At 39.7% G+C, this 15,793-nt stretch overlaps 1 protein-coding gene across 4 annotated transcripts in view; it reads right to left on the reverse strand.

Annotated features, from left to right (window-relative positions):
• Positions 1–14,759: 14,759 nt before the first annotated feature.
• The window catches only part of LOC115215791 (ATP-dependent RNA helicase HAS1), a 33,043-nt gene continuing 32,009 nt past the window's right edge, over positions 14,760–15,793 (reverse strand). For all 4 annotated transcript variants that reach the window (XM_029785091.2, XM_029785090.2, XM_036506159.1 and 1 more), the window contains exon 16: positions 14,760–14,941. In XM_029785091.2, coding sequence (XP_029640951.1) covers positions 14,829–14,941 — 113 coding nt within the window. In that variant the 3' untranslated portion in view covers positions 14,760–14,828. The remainder of the gene's footprint in view (positions 14,942–15,793) is intronic.

A 15,793-nucleotide genomic window follows, 5' to 3' on the forward strand; every position in this document is an offset into this window, starting at 1 on the left:
GAACTCATCACACACCCCCTCAGGTTGGTAACCCTGCTCAATCTGTAGAAAAGGTGTAGGTAGAAACTCCATAAGATGTGCCAGATGTAAGCTATGGACACATAAGAGGTGCAGCAACATCAAAGGAAAATTAACTGAGAAGATAGCTTTCATGTGTGGCAGATGCACAGGGGCAATAGATACCACAGGCACTCAGAAAACAGATTCCATTACACTCAAGGGGGAGAAACTAGAAGTAGTTGATAGCGTCCACTACCTGGGTGACCAAGTTAGTAGCGGGGGTGGATGCTCAGAGAGTGTCACCACTAGAATAAGAATAGCCTGAACAAAATTTATAAAGTTTTTTCCCCTACTAGTGACAAAGGGTCTCTCGCTCAGAGTGAAAGGTAGATTGTACAATGCATGTATATGAACTGCCATGCTTCACGGCAGTGAAACATGGGCTGTGACTGCAGAGGACATGCGTAGGCTTGAAAGAAATGAAGTTAGCAGGATCCACCGGATGTGTAATGTCAGTGTCCATGCACAACAGAGTGTAAGCGCCTTGAGAGAAATGTTGGACATAACAAGCATTGGATGTGGCATGCAGGAGAGACGTTTGCATTGGTATGGTCATGTACTACAGATGGATGAGGAGAGAAGTGTGAAGAAGTGCCACTTCCAAACTGTTGAAGGAATCCAGGGTAGAGGCAGACCCAAGAAGACATGGGATGAGGTGGTCAAACATGACCATCGAACGTTGGGCCTCACAGAGGCAATGACGAAAGACCGAGACCTCTGGAGATATGCTGTGACTGCGAAGACCCGACAAATAACGTGAGTTCATGGCTCGTAGAATGGCTTGCTGTGCTTACTTTGGATCGTAGGGCAACCTGTTGTGCTTGAGGAGACCTATTGAGTCAAGTACATCAAAATAAATATCAAATGGAAATTGTAGTTGTGATACCTGTGCTGGTGGCACGTAAAAAGCACTGAACATGGTTGTTGCCAGCGTCTGTACTGGTGGCACATAAAAAGCATCAGCCGATCATGGCCATTGCCAGCCTCCTCTGGCCCCTATGCCAGTGGCACATAAAAAGCACCCACTAAACTCACGGTTGTCCGTTAGGAACGGCATCCAGCTGTAGAATCACTGCCAGATCAGACTGGAGCCTGGTGCAGCCTCTATGGCTTCCCAGACCCCGGTCGAACCATCCAACCCATGCTAGCCTGGAAAACGGACGTTAACTGATGGTGATGATATGTCTTGTGCAATTTCATTCCGCTGTGTTATTGGTTTCTTTCATCGCTACAAAGTCAAACATTTATAAAGAGTACAGCATCACTCACTCAGATGAATTACACAGGTCTGCCACATCAAAGCCCTATTTGTCTTAGTATTTCATCAACTAATCTATGCGTTTGAGCATCCTTCAAGGTCTCTCACCTCCTCATTTCTTTCACAAGTATACTTCATTTATAAATCATGGCCCTTGTACATCCAGGGCTTACTGTCTATTCATATCACACATCCTTAGCCATGTATATCAGCCAGTAACTTTTAATGTCTAGTCACTCTTTCAATTCACTTGTAATTTGGTTTCCCTGCAGATATTATGACACTTATGTTGTATCTCTACTTCTAATACCACTTCTGTGATGGCTTTTACTTATTGGAGCTGGTTAGACTCCTGTCACTCGAGTATGATGTATATTATTATTTATTAATACCAGTTTGGTTCAGCTCTATGCCACGTAAAGTTTCATAAGTTCATTGTTCAGCTGCCTATGCATGACAAGTTAGGTTTGTATGGCAAACCTTTGAAACTGTAAGTTGTATGGAATCAAATCAATTATCATCACTTCATGTCTTTTTTCCGTGCTGGCATGGATTGGACTGTTTGTCTGAAGCTGGCCATGTTTGTTTTGGCATAGTTTCTATTGCTGGATGCTCTTCTTAATGCCAACCACTTTACAGAGGATACTGAGTGCTTCTATGTAGCTCTGGTATGGATACTTTTTACGTGGCACCAGCACCCAGGAACCTGCCAGATTAGGATTGCTTAGCTAAAGATGGATGCAGGGGACATGCCTGGGTATAAAGAAAACCACAGCAAACTGCCAGGAGTCTCGATCCCTTGTCATCTCCTCTGTGAGGCCTGATGTCTCAAGATCCTTTCTCACCACATCTTCTTGGTTCTACCCCATCTACATGTTCCTGCCTCAATTAGAGATCAGCACTTCTTGATGCAACAACCTTCATTCACATGCATTACATGTCTGTACCAACTCAGTCTTCTCTCTTACACAATTACCTCTGATACCTTGTGTAACAGTTTTTCTCTCAAATCATTTACACTCTGTCATATATGCACACCAACATTACCCATCCATCGGAGCATACTGGCTTCATGTTTTTTCAAGTCTTCGCATGTCCTCAGTAGTCACAGCCCGTGTCTCACTGCCATGTAGCATAGTTGTTCATAGAGACATCATACAATCTGCCTTTCACTCTGAGGGAGAGGCCCTTTGTTACCAACAGAGACAGTAGCCCTCTAAACTTTGGCCAGCCTATTCCTATTCTTGCAGCTATTCTTTCAGAACAACACCACCACTGTCACTTGATCACCTAAGTAACAGAAATTGTCTACTACTTCTAAGGATCCCCCTTGACATTTGAGGGAGTCTATTTTTTTTTTTATACATTCTTGGTGTTTAAATGTCCCTGCACATCTACCACATCATCATCGTTTAACGTCCGTTTTCCGCGCTAGCATGGGTTGGACGGTTCGACCGGGGTCTGGGAAGCCAGGGGCTGCACCAGGCTCCAGTCTGATCTGGCAGTGTTTCTACAGCTTGATGCCCTTCCTAACGCCAACCACTCCGCGAGTGTAGTGGGTGCTTTTCATGTGCCACCAGCACAGGTGCCAGGGGAGTCTGGCATCGGCCACAATCGGTTGGTGCTTTTAATGTGCCACCGGGACGGAAGCCAGCCAAGGTGGCGCTGGCATCAGCCACGTTTGGTTGGTGCTTTTTATGTGCCACCGGCACTGAAGCCAGTCGAGACGGCACTGGCAACGGCCACATTCGGATGGTGCTTTTTATGTGCCACCGGCACTGGTATCACAACTACTATTTCCATTGATGTTTGTTTCAATGTTCATGTACATGCACTTAACTCAACAGGTCTCCTCAATCACAGCGAGATGTTCTGGGATCCAAGGTACTTTGAATGGGCAGGGGCTATGCGGAACTGGTGCCGGAAGCAGCCTGGGTCTTTGCAGTCACAGCACATCTCCGGAGATCTCGGTCCTTCGCCATTGCCTCAGTGAGGCCCAACGCTCTGTGATCATGCTTGACTACCTCATCCCATGTCTACCTCTCCCCCTGATTCCTTCAACTGTTTGGGAGCGGCACTTCTTCACACATCTCTCCTCATCCATCTGCAGTACATGACCATACCATTGCAAGCATCGCTCTTGCACACCACATCTGATGCTTCTTATGTCCAGCATTTCTCTCAGGGTGCTTACACTCTGTTGTGCATGCACACTGACATTACACATCCAGCGGATCATGCTAGCTTCATTTCTTTCAAGTCTACGCATGTCCTCTGCAGTCACGGCCCGTGTTTCACTACCGTGAAGCATGGCAGTTCGCATACATGCGTCATGCAATCTACCTTTCACTCTGAGTGAGAGACCCTTTGTCGCCAGTAGGGGTAGGAGCTTTCTAAACTTTGCCCAGGCTATTCGTATTCTAGTGGTGACACTCTCTGAGCATCCACCTCCACTACTAACTTGGTCACCCAGGTAGTGGAAACTATCAACTACTTCTAGTTTCTCCCCCTGGAGTGTGATGGAATGTTTTCTGAGTATTTGTGGTGTCTATTGTCCCTGTGCATCTGCTGCACATGAAAGCTATCTTCTCAGTTAATTTCCCTTTGATGTTGCTGCACCTCTTATGCGTCCATAGCTTACACTGGGTGCATCTTATGGAGTTTCTACCTACACCTTTCCTACAGATCGAGCAGGGCCACCTGCCCGATGGGGTGTGTGCTGAGTTCGCCTTTCTGCTTACTATAACTTTGGTCTTTGCTACATTTACTCTAAGGCCCTTTGATTCTAACCCTTGTTTCCACACCCGAAATTTCTTTTCTAGTTCCGGTAGTGATTCTGCTATGAGAGCCAGGTCATCAAAGACTATTTTCTCTGTTAGTTTCCCAGTGACACCACTGCACCTCTTATGTGCCCATAGCTTGGACTGAGTACACTGTATGAAGTTTCTTCTGACCGCTTTATTAAATATTGAGTAGGGCCATCTCCCTGAAGGGATCTATGATATGTCTGTTTTGCTACTTATTAAAACTTTGGTCTTTGCTAAATTAACTCTTATGCCTTTTGATTGCAGTCCTTGTTTCCATACCTGAAATTTCTTCTCTACTTCTGGCAGTGATTCAGCAATAAGAACAAGGTCATCAGCATAGAGGAGCTCCCAAGGGCAGCCAGTCTTGAATTCCTCTGTTATGGATTGGAGAACCATGATTAACAAGAGGGGGCTAAGGAATTACTCTAGTGGACTCCTACATGTACACTAAATTCCTTGGCTATACTCATTGGGAACTTTCACCTTACTGACAGCATCTCTGTACATGGCTTGTACAGCTCTCACCAATCACTCATCTACCCCTAGCTTCTGCATTGCTTACCAGATAAGCAAGCGGGAGACCCTATCAAAGGCTTTCTTTGTGTCAACAAAAGTTGGGTACAGTGGTTTATTTTTGGCTAAGTACTTTTCTTGTGGTTGTCTCACTAGGAAGACAAGATCACTGGTGCTTCTGCCTGCACAAATTCAAACTGCATTTCATCTGTGCTAACTTTGGCAGTATGCTGTGCTTGAAGACCCATCAAGCCAAGTGAAATCGTAGCCATGGGAGATACTGGTGTCACGCAATCAACACCCATTACACTCTCAGAGTGGTTTGCGTTAAGAAGGGTATCCAGCCTATAGAAATCCTGCCAAATTAGACTGGAGTCTGGTGCAGCCGCTCAGCTTACCAGCACTAGTCAAACTGTCCAACCCATGCCATTAAATGATGATGTAACAAAAGCAAAGTTTTGAAAGAAATATTAGCAAATCGGAAATAACAGTTGCTACACAAGGACAAAAATCCTGTTAGTGTTATTTGATGTCTATTTTCCACGCTGGTTTGACTTCTATCTTACCTGCATGTCTTCCTGGGTCCCTCGTTCCTACAAAACCCATCCACATTAATTTGCCAAGTCACTAAGTTATGGGGATGTAAACAAAGCAACACCAGTTGTGAAGCAGTGTGGTAGGTACAAACCTCAAAGACAGATACACACTAACATGTAACAGGCTTTTGCTTTCTGTCTCCAAAATTTTCATCTGAATATTTTTCTTTTGATTTTGTCACATTCTCTTTTAACACTCATTTTTTTCTTTTTTCTTTGCATTTCAGATTTTGAAGATCTCTTTGATGATGATGATTTAACCTGACCCATTGCTGACTTGTAAAATATTTATTTCCATTTTTAACTTGCTTTTTTATTAAAGTATTTGAGAAAATCAATGTCTTTCCTAAATAAATCCTGAAAGTCTTTCCTTACTCTATCAAAAAAGTTAATTTTTAGAAATGAAGTCTCTCATTTTGCTGCTGTTTATATGATGGATATGAAAGATTCAAACTTCAAATATAGAACTCATCTGCAAAGTTAAATTTTCAAAATAAAACCAAAAGATCAATAATACTTTTAAGTTTCTTTTGGTTATTTAACACTTGCCTAATAAATTATGTTAATACAGTATGGTTGTTTAGAATTTCCTTTTTAGAATTGTTATGAGCTCTTAAGGTTATTAAGATTCATTAATGCCTATTTGCCTCTTGGCCAATTATGCCAATTCTAAATGTAGATGCAGCTGCCACGTATTTAATTGAGCTATTATTTCTCACTAGAAAATGCACTTTGGGAATATAATCAGTCACTTAGATTTGTCTTATTCACCAGACAACTTTCCCTGGAGAATGTGAACAGTTTTCTAGAATTGTATCATTATCAGTAGTAGATGAGATTAATCTTAGAAGCTATTTGGAGCATTTATTGCTACATTAATTTCTTGTCGAATAAAAACTGTATAATTTCAGTTTCTACCAGAAAAACATATCATGACTATTGTATTTCCCCCTTTTCAGGGGGTTAACGTCTGTCTTTCTTTGCTTGTCTTTAGCTATTTTAAATACCCTGACATTTCAACATTGAATCATTAAAAAAAAGGGTGGGGTGAGCAGCCTTCAACTTTTTCTTTTCAAAAGACTTTTCCAACCTGATATTTACATGTTACCATTTATAGCTCTATGTACTTTGAGATCCACTGTTCAAAAAAAAAACAAAAAAACTGAAGAGATCTTATCAACATGTCCAATGCTGGATTTTCTAATTATTAACTCTTTCGTTACTGTATTTATTTTGAGATGCTCTGTGTTTCTTTCAATTACTTTAAATATAACAAAGAATTTAGTAAAATAACTTTGTTATCATTCAGCTAGTGTTAGGAACATAAATTGTGACTAAGGTTTGGTGGAAGATTTTAATTCAAAACTTAGGAAAACAAAACATTTATATGATGGAGTTAGAGCCGATTTCAGCTGGGTTGGTAATGAAAGGGTTAAACTAAAGAGAACTTTCATAATTCATGAGTAAAACTACTTTAATCAATCAATCTGGACAGCTTTGCTATTTTCTCCTTCAACAGTTTTCAGATATTCTCAATGTAGCACAACATTTACACATTAACAATGTTCCTTAATTGATGTATAATGATGCCAGCTGTTGTGCTGTTAGTGAAGTACTTCAAAAACTGTAGTTTTGTCGGGGGTGAGATTCTCTTTTCCTAAACACACTTACATTAAGTAATTAAGTACAAATTATATTGAATATTTTGATAGTTTTTCTAATATATTTTCCCTTATTATTAGAAGCAAACACTGAGCTATCAAACAATTTATTTAACAAATAGTATTTGCTTCACTGTTATTTCTTTCTCTGAGGTGGAAGATTTCTCTCTATTTACAGTTAATAATTCTATCCCACCCTTGTATCAATAATGATTTTGACATTTTATAAGTTCATTTAATTACATGTGTATGAATAAGCAAAAATCAATTCCTTATTGACAATGGAGTTGATATATTCCTCCAGTGTCATTTTAAGACAAGTATGAGGTCATGTGAAAACGTTAGTTTGTTCTTTAACCCCAGGTTAACTGTTTAAGCAGATCTGTAATCAAAAGCTTTCCCGACGTGACCACCCTACCTTATCTTGTTTTTAGGAATAATGTTTTTTTTTAAATATGTTGTAAAGTGGGTTCCTCCCACTGGTATGATGTGTGACTACCATTGTACTGTTGTTGCTGTTTTATGCTAGTAGCCACAATAGTTACTAGTTATTGGATACCATTGTATCACTTTGTACCGGAACCTTTACCTTTCTTTAAGGCTCTGTTAAAGGGGTCCACGAACCATTCAGTCTTTCTATTCAATCTAGGGTGTTACGGTGCTATAATTTTATGTTGTAACAAACATCTCACAGAATCTTTTAAACTCACAGGATACCCTCTCTCTCTTTCGGAGAGGCACTGAGCAGCTATACGCACACATACACACATGGCAGTAACTTCCATCTACCGAATTCAATCACAAAGCTCCGGTCGGCTCGAGGCTATAGTGGAAGACACCTACCCAAAGTGCCACGCAGTGGGACTGAACCCGAAACCGTGTAGGTAGGAAGCAAGCTCCCTAACCACACAGGATACATCTGAGACAATTATATCCAGTACACAAAATCTTGCGAACAGCTCGTGTAAGAAGTTCATTACTGTAAATGAGGTTAGTCTTTTGCAAATCGTGACTTCAGGCCGTTTCCTGTAGCTGCCTCTCTACTGTTAAGTAATAATATCCATTTCCTGGCCTGCAAAATCGTTATGCAATTAGGACCATGGTATTTTCACTTCCAGCCAAGGTTCACATTTTGTAGAAAACTCATCATCATCATCATCATCGTTTAACGTCCGTTTTCCGCACTAGCACGGGTTGGACGGTTCGACCGGGGTCTGGGAAGCCAGGGGCTGCACCAGGCTCCAGTCTGATCTGGCAGTGTTTCTACAGCTGGATGCCCTTCCTAATGCCAACCACTCCCGTGAGTGTAGTGGGTGCTTTTTATGTGCCAAGGCAGTCTGGCATCGGCCACATTCGGATGGTGCTTTTTATGTGCCACCAGCACAGAAGCCAGTCGAGGCGGCGCTGGCATCGGCCACGTTTGGTTGGTGCTTTTTATGTGCCACCGGTGGGAAATAAAAGTTAATAAAGGTTTGATGCAAAGAACCACCAAGATTCTTTCTCTGCTAGCACACATCCTCTGCAGCCATTTTCCAGGTTATCAACTTCTTTGTCCATGCTTGGCCAGTATACGAAACTTCACATCAGCCCTTTCATTCTTGAGATGCCTGGGTGTCCTACATGGAACTCTTAGCATTCTCATTTGTAACGTCTGTGGTATGACCACCCTCTTAGCATACCTTAGTACACCATCGCATCTTAGTACTTGCTCACATCTTGGCGGTTCTTTGCATCAGACCTTTCTTTATTTACTTTTATCTACCACAGTTTTCTTTTTGTCTCATTAATAAATTTGTCATTTCTTCCAGAGTTGCTGGTAGTTCACGCACGATGTTCCACATCACTTTTTATGTTTCCGCTTTTAGTGCTGCTTGTTTGTTTTTTCTCAGAATTAACCTAGACACACCATCTGCATGTCCCAACTTCTTTCAAGGCAGATATTCCATTCTATACTCATAGTTTAATAGAATGGTACCTCACCACTGCAGTCTGTTTGCCATATATGTCAGGATTCCTTTCTTAGATCCGTATATCATTATTAGATACCAAAAACGTTTGCCATGAATGAACCTATGGAACTTTTTCATGCCAAATATAATAACCAACACCTCTTTTTCAATCTGGCTATAGCTTTTTGCTGCTGGCAATAATGTCCTTGATGTGTGAGCTATGGCCTTTCTCCTGCCATTGTTATCCATGTGTAGGAGCGCAGCTTCTATCCTATACTTGTTAGCATCTCTAACTTTGGGTCAAAATGCATAAGATACAACTCTGAAATTAACACATCTTTTAACTCGTTAAATGCTTTCTGGCATTTCTCTGTCCAAACCCATTTGGCATATTTTGTTAGTAATTCATTAAGTGGTGCCTTTACCTTTTGTATATTTGGGATATACACTTGGTAATAATTTACCAAGCCTAGGAATGCTTGTAGCATTGTCACGTTCGTTGGGGGATAGCATATTTTGTACTATCACCCTTCATGGTTCCAGTCTGTGTCCACTTTCATCAATTACTTGACCTAGGTATTTTATTTTTTCCATCAAAAATTTACATTTTCCTTCTGCCAGTTTTAGCCCAAATTCACTTATTCTCTTGAATATTTTCTTTATGTGTTCAATATGTTGCACCTGGGACTCACACTTTATCAAAATGTCATCAAGGTATACAATGGCGAAGTTGCAATCACTTAACATTGCATCCATTATTTGTTAGAATATGGCAGGTGCCACTTTTACTCCAAACAGCAATCATTTGAATTTGTACAATCTATGGGTGTGTGATTGTTAGTAGATGTGTGCAATCTTCCTCTAGCTGAATTTGAAGGTACATCTTTTTCTTTATGTAGATCACTGGTGCTGCCCAATCTGTATCTTTACAATTGTATTCAGGCTTTTCAACCTTTCTAGTTCTTTATTGACCCAGTCTACCGCCACAAGTGGCCCATTCTATTTGCGCTTGAAAATAGGTGTTGAATAATTCTTTGATTGTAATCCTTGCTTTTATTTTTGTGCATCAGCCTAAACCTTTCAAAAAATCTTTTAGGAAAGTTTCTTTCATTTTTTGTCTCAGTTCATCAACCTTGTTCAATCGTTTGACTGCTCCATTTACATTATTGCACAAAACGCTTATGGGTGTATCTGTATCCCATAATTTAAATATCTTCATACATTCTGTGCCAAATAAGTTCATGGATTTTTCAACACGTAAGCATTCACCTTTTGGTTCAACCTTTGAACATTATATTACAAATGCGTTCACCTGTGAAATATAATTTTCTTCCTGTAACACTATACACTGTTTTGTTTGGACTACATAATTTTGCTTTACCCATTTGTTCTCAGGTGAATTCACTTTCCAGTGTCTAATTCTCAAATTCACGAATTTTCTGTAGTGATGTCTTCATCTTCGCTCTTTTCTATGTTTAAACATTTCCATCTAGTATTAAACAGTGAGTTCTTTTCACTAAGCATTTCATACAAAATTTATGTTAGATGCTTTTTTGTGGCAATATAAAGTTACTATAGTTCTCATGCTCTGCTGTCACTAGTTTTCTCAAAACTAGACATGTTTGCATTTTGTCTGTCCGATCCCAACATTCTTTTTCAAACATTTGTTCAAATCTTTGAAAGTAAGCCTCAAAGGTTATTCCTTCTTCAAGATCATATCTGAATTCGCTTATGGAATTTGCTACATGGTCAGGTGAAAATGTCTTCTCCGGTTTGCTTATCAACTTCATTAGTTGTAACATCTGCTGCTGCAATCCTTGTTGTTGCTGCTTTTGCAGCTCAACTACCCCAGCTAACAAGGCTTCCATGCTTTTCATAAGTTTGCACAAGGTTTTTGTTGAGTTATCTAATTTCCCACATGAATTAGTTTAAACTCTCCATGCGAATGTCTTTTTTTTCACTGCGTAAATTTCTTTTTCCTCATTACTACTATAGTAAGGTGGGGGGTTTCTCCCACTGGTCTGATGTGTGACTGCCGTTGTACTGTAGTTACTGTTTTACGGTAGTAGCCACAATAATTACTAGTTATCGGATACCATTGTATCTCTTTGTACTGTAATAGTAATACACTAACTTCTTGCCTTACTATTGCTGATAGCTCCACAAGACACTGACTAGAACTGTTGACTCTCGACCCCGTCTTTACGGCCGGCTACTGGTCTATTTAGAATGGCTGCTTCCTACCACTTTTTACTGGGAGGGATATAGTTTCGCTATATAACAAAATGGCACTTGTTTGAGAGAAATTTGCTTGCTATTCCTAGCAGATTGAGTGGCTGTAGTGGGTACCCTGAGACTGGCTATAAATGACTCGTAAAATTTATATATTATGATAGTTGCAATTTTATTTAAATGATACCAACTACAAACAGGCAAGGCTTTTGTAGATAAAAATATAATCGATATCTTATCTATTTAGTTATGAAGTATGTAATCATATTCCTAATCTTTGATGCATTTTTTATTGTCATAGCAAATGCTCTTTCAGACTCAATATTTTATATTTGAGCTGAATGTCTCTGCTACTTTTACAACTTTTCTATTGACAGAGCACAAACCTGGCTTTAGTTAATGGATTGTAGCATAATGTAACACTGCCATGATGAGGTTAGTCTATCACTTTTACTCTAGTACATGTTTTAAAGTTTAACAACCTCTTTATCAAAATTCTAAATTACAGGGGCTGCTAAGAAATCAACTCTTGGTTGTCCAGCAGACACACACATCATCATTTCAATGTCCACTTTTTCATTCTTGTATGGGTCAAACAGAATTTGTTGAAGTAGATTTTTATATAACTGGATGCCTTTCCTGTCGGCAACTGTTTCACCTATTTCCAAGTAAGGTAATTGTCATAAACTAATTTAAAGAAGGTTTTTATTCAAACTTTTGCTCACCATCTAATCCATTAATCATGGCTGTCCAATGATTAAGACTCATTGTTTTATATTAGGCAAAGAAAGCATCCATTTATCAATGTCATTCAACACTAGGCTGCATTTTCCTACTCAATACAAAATATGTCTATATTTTTATCTCTTATTTACTATTGTAGAAAGGAATTAATGATAGGATATTATAATTCATAACACTCTTCTCTGCTGAGTGAAAAAGTCAGTCATGGTGCATCCAAAACAGACTCCTCTAGATAAAAAGGGGTCTTGATAATTTGTCCCAGTCGGGAGTTTTCTTGTCTCTTTTTGTCCTTGAATAGCTGGTACACTTTGCCAGTTTTGTTACCTCTATTATTCTCATTCAGGTACTCTTTGTTTTCATGTGCTAGACTGTGAACTCCATTTCTTTGTTGATCTGTCGGTGTACCATCGTGGTCGGTTCCTTGTTTATTGATTATTTGTGGATCTCATAGTTCCATGTCAGACTCTGTTTGTCAAGTTAGCTCTAGTTGTGTTTGTGTGCTATCGTTGCTTCCTTGATTGATAGATTGTCCTACTGGAGCAAGATTGTGTATTGACACTGTGTCTACTCATCCACTTCCAAATTGTACGGGGAAATCATCTCCAACAATTTTAATGTTTTCTACAAGAGGATACCCCTTATTTCTGAGATGTCAACAATGCAGGATTGTGCTTCTGGTATTCTGGAGGAATTCAGGTAGGATGGTTCTCACTGTTGATGATCTTGAAAATTTAAATGGCTGCTAGTGCCATAGGAAGGGCTGCCAACCATTGTCCTTTATTGAGTTGTAGAGAACTGATATATTTATGGTCTTCACAAGGTGCTGTTGGTCCTTTCACATTGGCCATTGCCTTGAGATCAATAGGGAGATGTCTTTGCATGGGTAGGCAAACGGGTACCTTGAGTACTCACCAACTACTACCAATAAGTAGCAGTATTATGTGGTCGATGTCAGGGGACCAACAAAGTTGATTGAGAGGCATTCCCATAGTCTCAGTGCCTGTATTAACTGACCCATAAGGGGCTTGTGGCAGCTGGGTTTGTTTGTTGCGTGTAGAGCAAGTGTCATTTCACAGGATTTCATTGAGGGAGAATGGCAGGTCATTTTTGGGTGGCACAGTTGTTTGTGATGAGTCGCCAGTGTTGTAGTGTCTCTTGTTGCCGCACTTCTGCTTTGTTTTGAGTTCCTGATCTGTAGATTATGTAATTTATATCTGAGAGGTCCAAGTGCCAGTATATAAGTTTTTCATTTTTGATTTTTGACATCCCTTGCTTTATTGAAGACCATTGCTACTGAGTGTTGATTGGTGATGATTTTGCAGCATGGGGAAGCATGTATTAGGTGGTCCCATTTGTGACCTCATTCTATGATTGTGCAGGCTTTTCTCTCGATGATGGATTGGTGTTTTCCTGTCTTTAAAAGGGACCTTGAATAGAAGGCCTCTGGCCTTCCTTGTGATGGCATCCCTCCCAAGGCTAGGTTGGAAGCATCTATTCTGATAGTAAGTGGTACTCTGAGTAGTGGAATAGCAAGTCTGGCCTTTACCAATGCATCTTGAGAGATGCAGTTGTTTTTACTTCTTCGGGTAGTCCTACTTTGTTGATATTTTCTCTGGTTCTTGAAAGTGGAATGGTGAGTTTGGAACACTGAGGTATTCTCTTTGCATAAAATGCAAAAATGCCTATCATTCAATTTAGTTCTCAGTGATGTGCAGCTGTCATGTTGCTGAAAAACATTGTTTGCTGCTATTTCATTTAGAAGCTCATCGATCCGATGGGTAGCATAGGCATCCAGTTGTATGTAGATATTTATAGTGTTTGAGTTGTTGATAACCAATCTTTTCTTCCTTCCATCAGATGTTGCAAGGCATTGAGCTTGCCAAGGACTATGGTTTTCCTGAATGTCCTTTGAAAGTAACCTGCCTACTTCGTGCTTAATAAATCCTGTGTCTCCTGTGTCATCTTGAAGTTGTAATAATTGGTTTGAGCTTAGAGATCTTAATGGCTGGAAGCAGTTCATACATGATGCATTTGAGGCTTGACACAGACATGCAGAATGACACGGGCTTGAGGTCTTTTGTGACTGCTGAGTGTTGATGGTGATTGGAGTTACAAGGTAGTCAACCACAAGGAAATTAATGTTGTGTTATTTCCCAGTTGTAGTTTGCTACTGAATTTGCCTTTAGTTCCCAGTGCTGTGTTGTTGGCTAGGTTAACTTTTTCTGGGCTGGTATGATTGTATTGTAATCCCCAGGCTGCAAGAAGATTTGTTTCTATAAATGTCTTGTCAGAACCTATGCTTAGAAGATCATGTGCATTGTTCTTAATTTTAATGGGTACCAGCTGTCCCATACTGTTTGTGACTGCAAATGGAGATTTTCGCTATGCATTGTTTTTTTTTTTTTAACAGACGTTTCTGCAAGAAGGCGTGTTTCATTGTTAACAGCTGAGCCTTGCAATACATTGTATCTTCAGTAACCACCTCTATGGTTTGAGCAAGGTAATAGTATTGAAGGCGGCGAGCTGGCAGAAACAATAGCACGCCGGGCGAAATGCATAGCCGTATTTCGTCTGCCGTTACGTTCTGAGTTCAAATTCCACCGAAGTCGACTTTGCCTTTCATCCTTTCGGGCTCGATAAATTAAGTACCAGTTACGCACTGGGGTCGATATAATTGACTTAATCTGTTTGTTCCCTGTGTTTAGCCCCTTGTGGGTAGTAAAGAAATATATAGAGTGTTTCTAAGCTGTCATCTGATGACTCGAGAAGTCTTTGTCCAATGGAAGCCCAGCCACAAACGCATCACCAATTAAAATTTCTCAATAAGCCTGCAGTTAGGGCTTGGATTTTACGCTTCTTGGCCAGCTCAACATAAATTCTTCATAATTTCTATGAAATTAATGCACAAGCAAAATATTGTAAAAAGAAAAAAGTTTTCATTTTTTTTAAAATCCATTTATTAAATATATGTGTATGAATATACATGATGCAGGTTATTAAACATGACACTATTTGCCAATTGTTTTAAATACTCTTCGGTCAAATTTGCGCTTTGCAAAAGATCTGTCAGCTTTACCTCTGGGCAAAGCTCTTTGGTCCTTCGATTTCTTCTTTTGAAAATCTGAGACAAAAAGTTAAGGAAATAGCTCTTTGAAGTAAAACATTCTGAAATAATTTCAAAGACATAATTAAGCCAAAAAATTAGAACATTAAAAAAGATCATTTTGCAGCCTCTTTGCTATACTTGCACAGGTGAAGCAATCATTTTTATAGCTAAGATATGAAACTGGTGTCCCCACCCCACCAAGTTCAATAATATAAGATCTAAACTTGTGAGATAATAGTGACCAATCTTAACATTATGGTAGTCATATCACCATCATTTAATGTTCATTTTTCCAAGCTTGTACCAAAGGTCAGGTGGAAGATGTTAAGATAGATTTCCTACTGCTGGATGCCCTTCTTGTCATCAACCCTCACCTGTTTTTATGGAAAAACTGGAAACAAGCAACATGCCATGTTTGAGTGTACATCTATCAAAATAAGGGTACACACAAAACTTTGCTTGACCTGGAGTTATACAAGAAGACACTTATCCAGAGTGCTGTGCAATGTGACTGAACTCAAGATCACACGGTTGGGAAGCAAGTTTCTTAACAATTAATTGGGTTTAATATATTAATTAGTGCAGGTACAGTGGTATGGTTAAGAACATTACTTCACAACTAAGTGGGTTCAGGTTCAATTTCACTGTGGAGCATTTTGGGCAAGGGTCATCTACTACAGACTTGGGTTGACTAATGCCTTAGGAATGAAATTTAGTAGAAGGAAATGGAAGCCTGTCATGTGTGGGGTTTTTTATACTTTTTTTATTTTTCAAAATTAAGATAAAGTTCTTTTTTTCATCTAAAATATACTCACCTTCATTTTCTACAATGCTCTTCCATCTATCTGGTAGACTTGCAAGGCCCCT

Source organism: Octopus sinensis, linkage group LG9 (assembly GCF_006345805.1).
Source record: "Octopus sinensis linkage group LG9, ASM634580v1, whole genome shotgun sequence".
Lineage (NCBI taxonomy): Eukaryota > Metazoa > Mollusca > Cephalopoda > Octopoda > Octopodidae > Octopus > Octopus sinensis.